Consider the following 16,412-nt stretch of genomic DNA (forward strand, 5'->3'; position numbering starts at 1 on the left):
TTCGGGGGAAATGATGCCTTCTCGGATTTTTAGGGGGTTGGTTGAGTAGATTTTTTTTTCAACTGGAGTCGAAACTTTTAGGATTTATAAAAATTCTCTATAGGACGCCACATGTCCCCAGAGGGGGTGCTGGTCCTTATTTGATTTTGTGAGGAGGGTCTCCAGAGATCCTGTAGGAGGGGTTCAATCTAGCTCAACTCAGCCAAAAATTCAAGCTCAAGTTGGAGGTCGAGTGCCAAATTTCGTGCTCGGACTCAATCTCAAGCAACATATAAGATGCACAAGCTCAAGCTTGAGCTCGTTGCTTAGGAGACGAGCTTGAGCTTGTTAGGCGAGCTCACGAGCTCAAGCTCATTGCTCATATATTTTTTTTTTATGTTTTTAATTTTTAATAATAATAGATTATTAATAATATATAATATTAAATATTAAAGTTCAATTTCCCAATAAAGACATGTACTTAACATATGCTGAATCAAACCAGTGTAGATGGTTAAGTAGGAGATAAGAGCGTTTCCCTTTCATCGGTGTGTTGGTTGCACTTCCTGACCAATAAACTGATGAAGAGACAACTACTTTTTAAAGTCATCTTTACTTTGAGTGATTAATTATGATATCTCACTTAATCATCTTCTATTTTATGTTTACTTACTTGTAGGTTGGCCTATTATTTTGTGTTTAGGGCCGACAAAACCTAATTTCTGTGTGATTGCAATCCAATTTTAAAGGATGGTATCAGCCTATCACCAAGGCTCAGCTTTTTGGTGACTAAGTTTCCTTATTATGTGCTCAATATTTAGCCATTTATTCCACAGATGCCCCTTGTTACCTGCTAAGAAAGTTATGACATGTCGGCATTTTTTGCACCATCATTTCACCCACAGTGACTTTGTCCCCCAATTCTTCCTTCCATTCATCGAAATATGCTTCTCTTTCCCTTGGCACAAATGCTTTGCCTCTGTGTCGGAATGAAAGTCCCAGCTCCATATTTTTCATCATGACCTCAGAAATTATTTTACCTTCCAAACCACTTCTATTTTAATTTTATCAAATTATCGAGTGAAAACTGAAACTCAATTTCAGAGAAGATGAATGAATCTTGTTAATGGTAGGGGGATGAGAATGGGTAGAAGAAACAAAAGTTGCAAGTTTTGACCAAGAAATGCTTCAAAGTTCAAGGTGGGCAGAGTTGGCAGCATACGAGGGTACCAGTGTCATTTCCAACTTTTATTGTTTATTTAGTATGTAATATGTTGTCTTATCATGGTATCTTATGGGAATTTGAATCGTCCACTCGTTTTTCTTTTAGTTTTATTTAGCAATACTTCATTATGCACTATAAATATTCTGTTGGGGAGCTAACAGGCAGCAGAACTTTGCCTATAACTAAACTACCGTCCTTGCTTCTGACTCAACCTGTCTTTTTAACTAATTTTAACGTCCTCATGTATGTTTTTATTCTTTCAACTTGATGCACATCTTTCTGGTATGTCCAATCTCAAAAGGCGAGAAAGTATTAAATATATATGTACCAATATTTTAATTGGTGTTAAAAATATGTGACTTTATAATATTTTTATTATATATCTGATATTAGTTTAATAATAACATAATTAATAAAAATATACATCAAATTATCTAAATACTTACACTAACGTTATATAGTTATATATATACACTAAATTAAAAAAAATTAATAAATGCTTAAAAGGAATCCAATAATACTAGCTTATAGTATGTGATTTTCAAATTATGTTTGTCTAATACAGGTTTTTTCCAAATAATTGAATTATATAATATATTAATTATAATAAAATAGATAAACATAAGATATTTTCTAAAAGTAAAATAAATGTTAATGGTCATGAAAACATAATTTTTAAATATGATGATGGAAATTTAAATTTTTATATCTTTCAATTCTAAAAAAAGAAAATAAACTACACAGTGATTGATCTCATTTTATATGCATATATAACACAATACCAATAAAAATAAATAAATTATTTATCCATAATTGTTATTATTATCATTAAGATTAATTCATAAAAATCACTAAATTTCAACATAAGGTCACAAACAGTAAAATAGAAATATTACATATAATGTATACCAGTGCAAATATATGCTCATAAATAAATGTAAAACATTACAAATTAACTGTTTGAACATGTAAATTTTACAAAGAGTAGAAGAGGTAAAAATTAATATTAAAACATAACAATGAAATTTATATGCATTATCTTAAATAATTATTAATAAAATAAAATTATTAAAAACTAAAACATTGATTAAACTTACTTTTATGTAGATATTTGATGATATAAATAAAAAGACATATTATTATTATCTAAAATAAAATATGGGATACTGATGAAATATAATTCTAATATAAGATAAATTTTGAATTTGAATTTGATATATCGGGCTTGAGGTTGGCTCTTGTAAAAGCTTGAGCTTTAGCCGACTCGACTTGAGCTCAAAACTTTTTGAGCTCGAATAGATTCTTGTCGAACCGGCTATCGAGCGAATCGACTCATCTTGCACCCCATCTGTGTTGATACCACCTGGGTCTCGCATGGACGCAATGTTAGACTTGGATGGGAGATTTCAAGTTCATAAACTTTCTTTCGGGCTTGTGAGACTTAATTTGACTAGTTCCTTGCCTCACCCCCCCCCCCCCCCAAAAAAAATCCATTCCTTCCGATGCCCCATATCTCCCCATTGAATAGGGCAACGCCTAGCAACTAGTTGATATTGCCTCGCTTAACGCACAATTAGACAACCATATGTTGACCCTCTCTGTGGATCGGTATGGTCTTTTTCTTGGGTGGGGGCTTGGCCCTAAATTATAGTAAGGGCTTCTTAAGGTACCATCGTCATTTGTGGCCGCATTGCAGGTGCAATATTTGTTGCATCATCTCTAATAACCAAGGGGATGTTTTCTGGTAGAGGTGTTTGAGAAAGTGCTATTGTGAGAGGCTAAAAGGACCCCTAGTAATATCTGTAAAAGCTAAGTGTGTTTGGTTAGGGAGAAAAAATGGAGTATAAAAGAAGTGGAAGTAAAAATGAACCTATAAGAGATAATTTGGTGTTTAGTTAGGGAGAAGAGATGAAAGTGAAGTAAAACTCGATGTATATAAAACCAATCCAGAGTCCAGTTTTATTTCCGTCCAAAATTGAAAGGAAAAGTCGAAGTATAAGGTCAAAAAGTCGAAAAAATACAGTTTTTATTTTATATATTATATTATCCATATATATCAGATATATATATATATATATAATTTTCACCCAAAATTATTTTTGGTACCAACAATGGCACTGATCTATGAACTCAAATTCGTTAGTCGAACGTATTGTTTGTAATTCTTATTTAATTTAAACTAGAAATTTAAAATAAATTAATAATATTCATTTAGATTTACTTTTATTAATAAAAAATATTCATATTCTTAATGATAAATATTTTTATTTATAAGATTTTTAAATTTTTTATATACTAAAATATATTAGTATAATATTATTTTATTTATTTTTTAATACAAAAAACAAAGAGAAGGGTTATCCAGTAAGATTATAAAGATTAATCTTTTTCTCTCAATTTGTTTCTCTAATACCAAACAAGAAAAATATTTTAGATTTATTCCCCTTTTTATAATACCAAACAATTTGAATGAAAGCTATTATTTTTTCATCACCTTCCCTCCCTCTTCCACTTCAAGTCCCCCTTCCACTTCCCTAAAATGTTGGAAGTAGTAATAATTTTTGTGTATGAGTAGTGCAAAGTCACATTACCCTTTATTGGGAAGGAAAAAGGCTTGATTTTATAGCTTTCGTCTCCATCCAATTGATGAGGTGTGGCCCCCTTTATCCGGAAGGAAAAGGCTTGGGAGTACATTTTAGTTTAACTTTAAAATAAAATTCATAGGTAACACCAATATTTTGATCCTAATATGAGGACGATTAGTCAAGGCATAATTATTTCAAAGTTGAACAGTTTAATAATTAGATTTAGTTTTATTTTTATGATTATTATGTGTAGTATCATTATTTCCAAATGCATAATTTTTTTCACCTTAGAACTAAGTTTTGTATGCTGAGGAAACTTATAGAAAGTTCATTAATACTTGATTATGGAAATAAAACTTGGTCAGCGATGAAGAAGAGTTACGAAAGTTTCCAAGAGCTCTCCCCAACAAATCACTAATTTAAGCGGGCGGAAATTAGAATCCTTCGGAGCGAAATGAATTTTCAACCTTACAGAAGTAACAAAAAATAAATTACAACCTGTAGGACAAGTTTATAAATAGAGCTCTTCATATCTTCACAACCACCAACAACTCAAACAAATATTTCTTTTGTGCTCTTTTTCTTTCCAACATCGGCCAAATATATAAATAAAGCCAAGAAAACCCAAGTAAACAAAAAGTACAAAAGAGGCAAGAATGACAAGACTCACAATCCTTTTAGCTGGAGCTCTCTGCCTCCTCTCTCTCGCTCAAGTCGCCAATTCCGAGAAGGCTAAATTCATCGTCAGGGGAGATGTGTACTGTGATTATTGTCGTGCCACTTTCGTCACTCAATTCAGCAAGCGTATGCCAGGTACGTACATAACAAGAACAATACTACAAAATACATATAATTATATAGCATCTTTTTTTACATGTACACATTGACAATATATGTATATATACAGGAGCGGAAGTGAAGTTGGTATGCAGAGATGATTTTGACAAAGATAATGTTACATTTCGCATGACTGGGATTGTAACCGACGACAAGGGAGAGTACACAATAGAAGTGGAAGATGATCATAAAGGTGAAACCTGTGAGGTCACATTGGTGAAGAGTAGCATGCATGACTGTGCTGAGATTGTAAAAGACGGTTTGGGAAGAAAACCGGCAGCTGATGTTGTCCTCACCAACACAAATTTCTACCATGGTAAGTTCCGTAATGCCAGTTCACTGACATTCTCCCCCAAGAAAAGGGCACCTGAATGCATTGAACTCAAAAAGGAGATCGAAGAAGACCCCATCCCCTTGCCTGATCATTAATGCGATATATATATATATATATAATGGAGCTTAATTAATTTCTTATATGTTATAATGCATGTGTTTTGGGTAATATTAGGGAAGGATTAAGCATGTATTAGCTATATCCTGATGTGAACGAGTTAAAGTATTCTATAGATAGAGGAACTAAGCATGTAATATCTAATAATTTTTAAATTTTAAACTCTTGAAAGTACTTTGAAATTTTGGACTTGACATTCCAAAAGGCTTAATTACATTTGCTCGATGGCAGCGGCGAAACTCCAAATATAGAAATAACAAATAATAACCTTGAATCAATTATATTTTGATAATTTCAAGACTCCAACCACCAAAAATTAAAAATGGCATAAATTTGTTAAGGTGAATAAAATTAATCGTTATTTATTTGGGACCATCCACCGCATAAAGGCTTATATGAAAAAAAAAGCACAAAATAAATTTTAAATTTATATTATGTATATAATTATAATTAATAAAAATATTTTTTATGCGAGCAAAATATAGTAGTGCTCGGCCCACTCAGAGTGAAAAATAATGAAATAAGTGCTAGAAAATAAAAAATCGTATGAATGTATGAAAACATCAGTGTTATTGCTCGATTTTTGTATATAAGAGATAGATTGATATTGAATCAAAACTCTAAATACGATATTACAATGCTCCTTTAAGTTAAAGTGGTAGCATAAAGGTTAAAGTTTTTGTAGGAGGGTTCAAAGTGAAAAAATCATGTCTTTTTTCTTTGAGGTACCTCTCTATCTATAAACAACCACAAATTAGTTGGAGAAGCTCAAAATTGTTAAATAATGCTGAGTCGTCCTCAGATTTGATGGATAGTCGCCAATAGTTGGAGGATCCTCCTCTGATTCGGGGGGTTTATTGTAGTCTGTGGTGTCTCTTTTGGGGAAAATGATGCCTTCTCGAATTTTTAGGGGGTTGGTTGAGTAGATTTTTTTCCAACTGGAGTCCAAACTTTTAGGATTTATAAAAATTCTATATAGGACGCCACATGTCCCCGGAGGGGGTACTGGTCCGTATTTTATTTTGTGAGGAGGGTCTCCAGAGATCCTGAAGAAGAGTTACGAAAGTTTCCAAGAGCTCTCCCCAACAAATCACTAATTTAAGCGCGCGGAAATGAGAATCCTTCGAAGCGAAATGTGTTTTCAACCTTGCAGAAATAACAAAAAGTAAATTACAGCCTGCAGGACAAGTTTATAGATAGAACCCTCATATCTTCACAACCACCAACAACTCAAATAAATCCTTTTTTGTACTCTTTCTCATTTCCGCCGTCAATCGAATATATAAATAAAGCCAAGAAAAATCCAAGTAAACAAAAAGCAGAAAAGAGGCAAGAATGACAAGACTTGCAATCGTCGTAGCTGGAGCTCTCTGCCTCCGCCCTCTCGCTCAAGTCGCCAATTCCAAGAACACTAAATTCATCGTCAGGGAAGATGTGTACTGTGATTATTGTCGTGCCACTTTCATCACTTATTTTAGCAAGCGTATGCCAGGTACGTACATAACAAGAACAATACTACAAAATACATATAATTATATAGCATCTTTTTTTATATGTACACATTGACAATATATGTATATATACAGGAGCGGAAGTGAAGTTGGTATGCAGAGATGATTTTGACAAAGATAATGTTACATTACGCATGACTGGGATTGTAACCGACGACAAGGGAGAGTACACAATAGATGTGGAAGATGATCATAAAAGTGAAACCTGTGAGGTGACATTGGTGAAGAGTAGTATGCATGACTGTGCTGAGATTGTAAAAGACGGTTTGGGAAGAAAACCGGCAGCTGATGTTATCCTCACCACCACAGATTACTACCATGATAAGTTCCGTAATGCCAGTTCACTGACATTCTCCCCCAAGAAAAGGGCACCTGAATGCATTGAACTCAAAAAGGAGATCGAAGAAGACCCCATCCCCTTGCCTGATCATTAATGCGATATATATATATATAATGGAGCTTAATTAATTTCTTATATGTTATAATCCATGTGTTTTGGGTAATATTAGGGAAGGATTAAGCATGTATTAGCTATATCCTGATGTGAATGAGTTAAAGTATTCTATAGATAGAGGAACTAAGCATGTAATATCTAATAATTTTTAAATTTTAAACTCTTGAAAGTACTTTGAAATTTTGGACTTGACATTCCAAAAGGCTTAATTACATTTGCTCGATGGCAACGGCGAAACTCCAAATATAGAAATAACAAATAATAACCTTGAATTAATTATTTTTTGATAATTTCAAGACTCCAACCACCAAAAATTAAAAATGGCATAAATTTGTTAAGGTGAATAAAATTAATCGTTATTTATTTGGGACCATCCACCGCATAAAGGCTTATATGAAAAAAAAAGCACAAAATAAATTTTAAATTTATATTATGTATATAATTATAATTAATAAAAATATTTTTTATGCGAGCAAAATATAGTAGTGCTCGGCCCACTCAGAGTGAAAAATAATGAAATAAGTGCTAGAAAATAAAAAATCATATGAATGTATGAAAACATCAGTGTTATTGCTCGATTTTTGTATATAAGAGATAGATTGATATGAATCAAAACTCTAAATATGATATTACAATGCTCCTTTAAGTTAAAATGGTAGCATAAAGGTTAAAGCTTTTGTAGGAGGGTTCAAAGTGAAAAATCATGTCTTTTTTCATTGAGGTACCTCTCTATCTATAAACAACCACAAATTAGTTGGAGAAGCTCAAAATTGTTAAATAATGCTGAGTCGTCCTTAGATTTGGTGGATACTCGCCAATAGTTGGAGGATCCTCCTCTGATTCGGAGGGTTTATTGTAGTCTGTGGTGTATCTTTCGGGGAAAATGATGCCTTCTCGGATTTTTAGGGGGTTGGTTGAGTAGATTTTTTTTTCAACTGGAGTCCAAACTTTTAGGATTTATAAAAATTCTCTATAGGACGCCACATGTCCCCAGAGGGGGTGCTGGTCCTTATTTGATTTTGTGAGGAGGGTCTCCAGAGATCCTGTAGGAGGGGTTCAATCTAGCTCAACTCAGCCAAAAATTCAAGCTCAAGTTGGAGGTCGAGTGCCAAATTTCGTGCTCGGACTCAATCTCAAGCAACATATAAGATGCACAAGCTCAAGCTTGAGCTCGTTGCTTAGGAGACGAGCTTGAGCTTGTTAGGCGAGCTCACGAGCTCAAGCTCATTGCTCATATATTTTTTTTTTATGTTTTTAATTTTTAATAATAATAGATTATTAATAATATATAATATTAAATATTAAAGTTCAATTTCCCAATAAAGACATGTACTTAACATATGCTGAATCAAACCAGTGTAGATGGTTAAGTAGGAGATAAGAGCGTTTCCCTTTCATCGGTGTGTTGGTTGCACTTCCTGACCAATAAACTGATGAAGAGACAACTACTTTTTAAAGTCATCTTTACTTTGAGTGATTAATTATGATATCTCACTTAATCATCTTCTATTTTATGTTTACTTACTTGTAGGTTGGCCTATTATTTTGTGTTTAGGGCCGACAAAACCTAATTTCTGTGTGATTGCAATCCAATTTTAAAGGATGGTATCAGCCTATCACCAAGGCTCAGCTTTTTGGTGACTAAGTTTCCTTATTATGTGCTCAATATTTAGCCATTTATTCCACAGATGCCCCTTGTTACCTGCTAAGAAAGTTATGACATGTCGGCATTTTTTGCACCATCATTTCACCCACAGTGACTTTGTCCCCCAATTCTTCCTTCCATTCATCGAAATATGCTTCTCTTTCCCTTGGCACAAATGCTTTGCCTCTGTGTCGGAATGAAAGTCCCAGCTCCATATTTTTCATCATGACCTCAGAAATTATTTTACCTTCCAAACCACTTCTATTTTAATTTTATCAAATTATCGAGTGAAAACTGAAACTCAATTTCAGAGAAGATGAATGAATCTTGTTAATGGTAGGGGGATGAGAATGGGTAGAAGAAACAAAAGTTGCAAGTTTTGACCAAGAAATGCTTCAAAGTTCAAGGTGGGCAGAGTTGGCAGCATACGAGGGTACCAGTGTCATTTCCAACTTTTATTGTTTATTTAGTATGTAATATGTTGTCTTATCATGGTATCTTATGGGAATTTGAATCGTCCACTCGTTTTTCTTTTAGTTTTATTTAGCAATACTTCATTATGCACTATAAATATTCTGTTGGGGAGCTAACAGGCAGCAGAACTTTGCCTATAACTAAACTACCGTCCTTGCTTCTGACTCAACCTGTCTTTTTAACTAATTTTAACGTCCTCATGTATGTTTTTATTCTTTCAACTTGATGCACATCTTTCTGGTATGTCCAATCTCAAAAGGCGAGAAAGTATTAAATATATATGTTCCAATATTTTAATTGGTGTTAAAAATATGTGACTTTATAATATTTTTATTATATATCTGATATTAGTTTAATAATAACATAATTAATAAAAATATACATCAAATTATCTAAATACTTACACTAACGTTATATAGTTATATATATACACTAAATTAAAAAAAATTAATAAATGCTTAAAAGGAATCCAATAATACTAGCTTATAGTATGTGATTTTCAAATTATGTTTGTCTAATACAGGTTTTTTCCAAATAATTGAATTATATAATATATTAATTATAATAAAATAGATAAACATAAGATATTTTCTAAAAGTAAAATAAATGTTAATGGTCATGAAAACATAATTTTTAAATATGATGATGGAAATTTAAATTTTTATATCTTTCAATTCTAAAAAAAGAAAATAAACTACACAGTGATTGATCTCATTTTATATGCATATATAACACAATACCAATAAAAATAAATAAATTATTTATCCATAATTGTTATTATTATCATTAAGATTAATTCATAAAAATCACTAAATTTCAACATAAGGTCACAAACAGTAAAATAGAAATATTACATATAATGTATACCAGTGCAAATATATGCTCATAAATAAATGTAAAACATTACAAATTAACTGTTTGAACATGTAAATTTTACAAAGAGTAGAAGAGGTAAAAATTAATATTAAAACATAACAATGAAATTTATATGCATTATCTTAAATAATTATTAATAAAATAAAATTATTAAAAACTAAAACATTGATTAAACTTACTTTTATGTAGATATTTGATGATATAAATAAAAAGACATATTATTATTATCTAAAATAAAATATGGGATACTGATGAAATATAATTCTAATATAAGATAAATTTTGAATTTGAATTTGATATATCGGGCTTGAGGTTGGCTCTTGTAAAAGCTTGAGCTTTAGCCGACTCGACTTGAGCTCAAAACTTTTTGAGCTCGAATAGATTCTTGTCGAACCGGCTATCGAGCGAATCGACTCATCTTGCACCCTATCTGTGTTGATACCACCTGGGTCTCGCATGGACGCAATGTTAGACTTGGATGGGAGATTTCAAGTTCATAAACTTTCTTTCGGGCTTGTGAGACTTAATTTGACTAGCTCCTTGCCTCACCCCCCCCCCCCCAAAAAAAAATCCATTCCTTCCGATGCCCCATATCTCCCCATTGAATAGGGCAACGCCTAGCAACTAGTTGATATTGCCTCGCTTAACGCACAATTAGACAACCATATGTTGACCCTCTCTGTGGATCGGTATGGTCTTTTTCTTGGGTGGGGGCTTGGCCCTAAATTATAGTAAGGGCTTCTTAAGGTACCATCGTCATTTGTGGCCGCATTGCAGGTGCAATATTTGTTGCATCATCTCTAATAACCAAGGGGATGTTTTCTGGTAGAGGTGTTTGAGAAAGTGCTATTGTGAGGGGCTAAAAGGACCCCTAGTAATATCTGTAAAAGCTAAGTGTGTTTGGTTAGGGAGAAAAAATGGAGTATAAAAGAAGTGGAAGTAAAAATGAACCTATAAGAGATAATTTGGTGTTTAGTTAGGGAGAAGAGATGAAAGTGAAGTAAAACTCGATGTATATAAAACCAATCCAGAGTCCAGTTTTATTTCCGTCCAAAATTGAAAGGAAAAGTCGAAGTATAAGGTCAAAAAGTCGAAAAAATACAGTTTTTATTTTATATATTATATTATCCATATATATCAGATATATATATATATATATAATTTTCACCCAAAATTATTTTTGGTACCAACAATGGCACTGATCTATGAACTCAAATTCGTTAGTCGAACGTATTGTTTGTAATTCTTATTTAATTTAAACTAGAAATTTAAAATAAATTAATAATATTCATTTAGATTTACTTTTATTAATAAAAAATATTCATATTCTTAATGATAAATATTTTTATTTATAAGATTTTTAAATTTTTTATATACTAAAATATATTAGTATAATATTATTTTATTTATTTTTTAATACAAAAAACAAAGAGAAGGGTTATCCAGTAAGATTATAAAGATTAATCTTTTTCTCTCAATTTGTTTCTCTAATACCAAACAAGAAAAATATTTTAGATTTATTCCCCTTTTTATAATACCAAACAATTTGAATGAAAGCTATTATTTTTTCATCACCTTCCCTCCCTCTTCCACTTCAAGTCCCCCTTCCACTTCCCTAAAATGTTGGAAGTAGTAATAATTTTTGTGTATGAGTAGTGCAAAGTCACATTACCCTTTATTGGGAAGGAAAAAGGCTTGATTTTATAGCTTTCGTCTCCATCCAATTGATGAGGTGTGGCCCCCTTTATCCGGAAGGAAAAGGCTTGGGAGTACATTTTAGTTTAACTTTAAAATAAAATTCATAGGTAACACCAATATTTTGATCCTAATATGAGGACGATTAGTCAAGGCATAATTATTTCAAAGTTGAACAGTTTAATAATTAGATTTAGTTTTATTTTTATGATTATTATGTGTAGTATCATTATTTCCAAATGCATAATTTTTTTCACCTTAGAACTAAGTTTTGTATGCTGAGGAAACTTATAGAAAGTTCATTAATACTTGATTATGGAAATAAAACTTGGTCAGCCATGAAGAAGAGTTACGAAAGTTTCCAAGAGCTCTCCCCAACAAATCACTAATTTAAGCGGGCGGAAATTAGAATCCTTCGGAGCGAAATGAATTTTCAACCTTACAGAAGTAACAAAAAATAAATTACAACCTGTAGGACAAGTTTATAAATAGAGCTCTTCATATCTTCACAACCACCAACAACTCAAACAAATATTTCTTTTGTGCTCTTTTTCTTTCCAACATCGGCCAAATATATAAATAAAGCCAAGAAAACCCAAGTAAACAAAAAGTACAAAAGAGGCAAGAATGACAAGACTCACAATCGTTTTAGCTGGAGCTCTCTGCCTCCTCTCTCTCGCTCAAGTCGCCAATTCCGAGAAGGCTAAATTCATCGTCAGGGGAGATGTGTACTGTGATTATTGTCGTGCCACTTTCGTCACTCAATTCAGCAAGCGTATGCCAGGTACGTACATAACAAGAACAATACTACAAAATACATATAATTATATAGCATCTTTTTTTACATGTACACATTGACAATATATGTATATATACAGGAGCGGAAGTGAAGTTGGTATGCAGAGATGATTTTGACAAAGATAATGTTACATTTCGCATGACTGGGATTGTAACCGACGACAAGGGAGAGTACACAATAGAAGTGGAAGATGATCATAAAGGTGAAACCTGTGAGGTCACATTGGTGAAGAGTAGCATGCATGACTGTGCTGAGATTGTAAAAGACGGTTTGGGAAGAAAACCGGCAGCTGATGTTGTCCTCACCAACACAAATTTCTACCAAGGTAAGTTCCGTAATGCCAGTTCACTGACATTCTCCCCCAAGAAAAGGGCACCTGAATGCATTGAACTCAAAAAGGAGATCGAAGAAGACCCCATCCCCTTGCCTGATCATTAATGCGATATATATATATATATATAATGGAGCTTAATTAATTTCTTATATGTTATAATGCATGTGTTTTGGGTAATATTAGGGAAGGATTAAGCATGTATTAGCTATATCCTGATGTGAACGAGTTAAAGTATTCTATAGATAGAGGAACTAAGCATGTAATATCTAATAATTTTTAAATTTTAAACTCTTGAAAGTACTTTGAAATTTTGGACTTGACATTCCAAAAGGCTTAATTACATTTGCTCGATGGCAGCGGCGAAACTCCAAATATAGAAATAACAAATAATAACCTTGAATCAATTATATTTTGATAATTTCAAGACTCCAACCACCAAAAATTAAAAATGGCATAAATTTGTTAAGGTGAATAAAATTAATCGTTATTTATTTGGGACCATCCACCGCATAAAGGCTTATATGAAAAAAAAAGCACAAAATAAATTTTAAATTTATATTATGTATATAATTATAATTAATAAAAATATTTTTTATGCGAGCAAAATATAGTAGTGCTCGGCCCACTCAGAGTGAAAAATAATGAAATAAGTGCTAGAAAATAAAAAATCGTATGAATGTATGAAAACATCAGTGTTATTGCTCGATTTTTGTATATAAGAGATAGATTGATATTGAATCAAAACTCTAAATACGATATTACAATGCTCCTTTAAGTTAAAGTGGTAGCATAAAGGTTAAAGTTTTTGTAGGAGGGTTCAAAGTGAAAAAATCATGTCTTTTTTCTTTGAGGTACCTCTCTATCTATAAACAACCACAAATTAGTTGGAGAAGCTCAAAATTGTTAAATAATGCTGAGTCGTCCTCAGATTTGATGGATAGTCGCCAATAGTTGGAGGATCCTCCTCTGATTCGGGGGGTTTATTGTAGTCTGTCGTGTCTCTTTTGGGGAAAATGATGCCTTCTCGAATTTTTAGGGGGTTGGTTGAGTAGATTTTTTTCCAACTGGAGTCCAAACTTTTAGGATTTATAAAAATTCTATATAGGACGCCACATGTCCCCGGAGGGGGTACTGGTCCGTATTTTATTTTGTGAGGAGGGTCTCCAGAGATCCTGAAGAAGAGTTACGAAAGTTTCCAAGAGCTCTCCCCAACAAATCACTAATTTAAGCGCGCGGAAATGAGAATCCTTCGAAACGAAATGTGTTTTCAACCTTGCAGAAATAACAAAAAGTAAATTACAGCCTGCAGGACAAGTTTATAGATAGAACCCTCATATCTTCACAACCACCAACAACTCAAATAAATCCTTTTTTGTACTCTTTCTCATTTCCGCCGTCAGTCGAATATATAAATAAAGCCAAGAAAAATCCAAGTAAACAAAAAGCAGAAAAGAGGCAAGAATGACAAGACTTGCAATCGTCGTAGCTGGAGCTCTCTGCCTCCGCCCTCTCGCTCAAGTCGCCAATTCCAAGAACACTAAATTCATCGTCAGGGAAGATGTGTACTGTGATTATTGTCGTGCCACTTTCATCACTTATTTTAGCAAGCGTATGCCAGGTACGTACATAACAAGAACAATACTACAAAATACATATAATTATATAGCATCTTTTTTTACATGTACACATTGACAATATATGTATATATACAGGAGCGGAAGTGAAGTTGGTATGCAGAGATGATTTTGACAAAGATAATGTTACATTACGCATGACTGGGATTGTAACCGACGACAAGGGAGAGTACACAATAGATGTGGAAGATGATCATAAAAGTGAAACCTGTGAGGTGACATTGGTGAAGAGTAGTATGCATGACTGTGCTGAGATTGTAAAAGACGGTTTGGGAAGAAAACCGGCAGCTGATGTTATCCTCACCACCACAGATTACTACCATGATAAGTTCCGTAATGCCAGTTCACTGACATTCTCCCCCAAGAAAAGGGCACCTGAATGCATTGAACTCAAAAAGGAGATCGAAGAAGACCCCATCCCCTTGCCTGATCATTAATGCGATATATATATATATATATATATATAATGGAGCTTAATTAATTTCTTATATGTTATAATCCATGTGTTTTGGGTAATATTAGGGAAGGATTAAGCATGTATTAGCTATATCCTGATGTGAATGAGTTAAAGTATTCTATAGATAGAGGAACTAAGCATGTAATATCTAATAATTTTTAAATTTTAAACTCTTGAAAGTACTTTGAAATTTTGGACTTGACATTCCAAAAGGCTTAATTACATTTGCTCGATGGCAACGGCGAAACTCCAAATATAGAAATAACAAATAATAACCTTGAATTAATTATTTTTTGATAATTTCAAGACTCCAACCACCAAAAATTAAAAATGGCATAAATTTGTTAAGGTGAATAAAATTAATCGTTATTTATTTGGGACCATCCACCGCATAAAGGCTTATATGAAAAAAAAAGCACAAAATAAATTTTAAATTTATATTATGTATATAATTATAATTAATAAAAATATTTTTTATGCGAGCAAAATATAGTAGTGCTCGGCCCACTCAGAGTGAAAAATAATGAAATAAGTGCTAGAAAATAAAAAATCATATGAATGTATGAAAACATCAGTGTTATTGCTCGATTTTTGTATATAAGAGATAGATTGATATGAATCAAAACACTAAATATGATATTACAATGCTCCTTTAAGTTAAAATGGTAGCATAAAGGTTAAAGCTTTTGTAGGAGGGTTCAAAGTGAAAAATCATGTCTTTTTTCATTGAGGTACCTCTCTATCTATAAACAACCACAAATTAGTTGGAGAAGCTGAAAATTGTTAAATAATGCTGAGTCGTCCTTAGATTTGGTGGATACTCGCCAATAGTTGGAGGATCCTCCTCTGATTCGGAGGGTTTATTGTAGTCTGTGGTGTATCTTTCGGGGAAAATGATGCCTTCTCGGATTTTTAGGGGGTTGGTTGAGTAGATTTTTTTTTCAACTGGAGTCCAAACTTTTAGGATTTATAAAAATTCTCTATAGGACGCCACATGTCCCCAGAGGGGGTGCTGGTCCTTATTTGATTTTGTGAGGAGGGTCTCCAGAGATCCTGTAGGAGGGGTTCAATCTAGCTCAACTCAGCCAAAAATTCAAGCTCAAGTTGGAGGTCGAGTGCCAAATTTCGTGCTCGGACTCAATCTCAAGCAACATATAAGATGCACAAGCTCAAGCTTGAGCTCGTTGCTTAGGAGACGAGCTTGAGCTTGTTAGGCGAGCTCACGAGCTCAAGCTCATTGCTCATATATTTTTTTTTTATTTTTTTAATTTTTAATAATAATAGATTATTAATAATATATAATATTAAATATTAAAGTTCAATTTCCCAATAAAGACATGTACTTAACATATGCTGAATCAAACCAGTGTAGATGGTTAAGTAGGAGATAAGAGCGTTTCCCTTTCATCGGTGTGTTGGTTGCACTTCCTGACCAATAAACTGATGAAGAGACAAC

General features: G+C 32.9%; 3 protein-coding genes across 5 annotated transcripts; all 3 read left to right on the top strand.

The window, feature by feature from the left end:
* Positions 1 to 4,348: 4,348 nt before the first annotated feature.
* On the top strand, positions 4,349 to 5,201 carry LOC148784923 (pollen allergen Che a 1-like). Its single transcript, XM_088876670.1, has 2 exons — positions 4,349 to 4,602; positions 4,697 to 5,201. Exons 1-2 carry the CDS (start codon positions 4,446 to 4,448, stop codon positions 5,053 to 5,055), a joined length of 516 nt encoding a protein of 171 aa, XP_088732796.1. The 5' UTR covers positions 4,349 to 4,445; the 3' UTR covers positions 5,056 to 5,201.
* A 1,188-nt stretch (positions 5,202 to 6,389) lies between these two features.
* LOC148784924 (olee1-like protein) lies at positions 6,390 to 7,249 on the top strand. The gene is made up of 2 exons (XM_088876723.1): positions 6,390 to 6,569; positions 6,664 to 7,249. Exons 1-2 carry the CDS (start codon positions 6,413 to 6,415, stop codon positions 7,020 to 7,022), a joined length of 516 nt encoding a protein of 171 aa, XP_088732849.1. The 5' UTR covers positions 6,390 to 6,412; the 3' UTR covers positions 7,023 to 7,249.
* Positions 7,250 to 12,260: 5,011 nt separating this feature from the next.
* Positions 12,261 to 15,173, top strand: LOC105179456 (pollen allergen Che a 1). 3 transcript variants are annotated; one of them, XM_088876658.1, is made up of 2 exons: positions 12,261 to 12,516; positions 14,578 to 15,153. In XM_088876658.1, the coding sequence occupies exons 1-2, from the start codon at positions 12,360 to 12,362 to the stop codon at positions 14,934 to 14,936; spliced, it is 516 nt and encodes a 171-aa protein (XP_088732784.1). In that variant the 5' UTR covers positions 12,261 to 12,359; the 3' UTR covers positions 14,937 to 15,153. The 3 variants fall into 3 exon arrangements, with proteins under 3 accessions (XP_088732784.1, XP_011102257.2, XP_011101376.2); XM_011103955.3 differs by lacking the exon at positions 14,578 to 15,153 and adding an exon at positions 12,611 to 13,055; XM_011103074.3 differs by lacking the exon at positions 12,261 to 12,516 and adding an exon at positions 13,812 to 14,483 and having other exon boundaries at positions 14,578 to 15,173.
* Positions 15,174 to 16,412: the final 1,239 nt, after the last annotated feature.

Source organism: Sesamum indicum, linkage group LG12, assembly GCF_026168435.1.
Source record: "Sesamum indicum cultivar Baizhima isolate 11 linkage group LG12, ASM2616843v1, whole genome shotgun sequence".
Classification (NCBI taxonomy): domain Eukaryota; kingdom Viridiplantae; phylum Streptophyta; class Magnoliopsida; order Lamiales; family Pedaliaceae; genus Sesamum; species Sesamum indicum.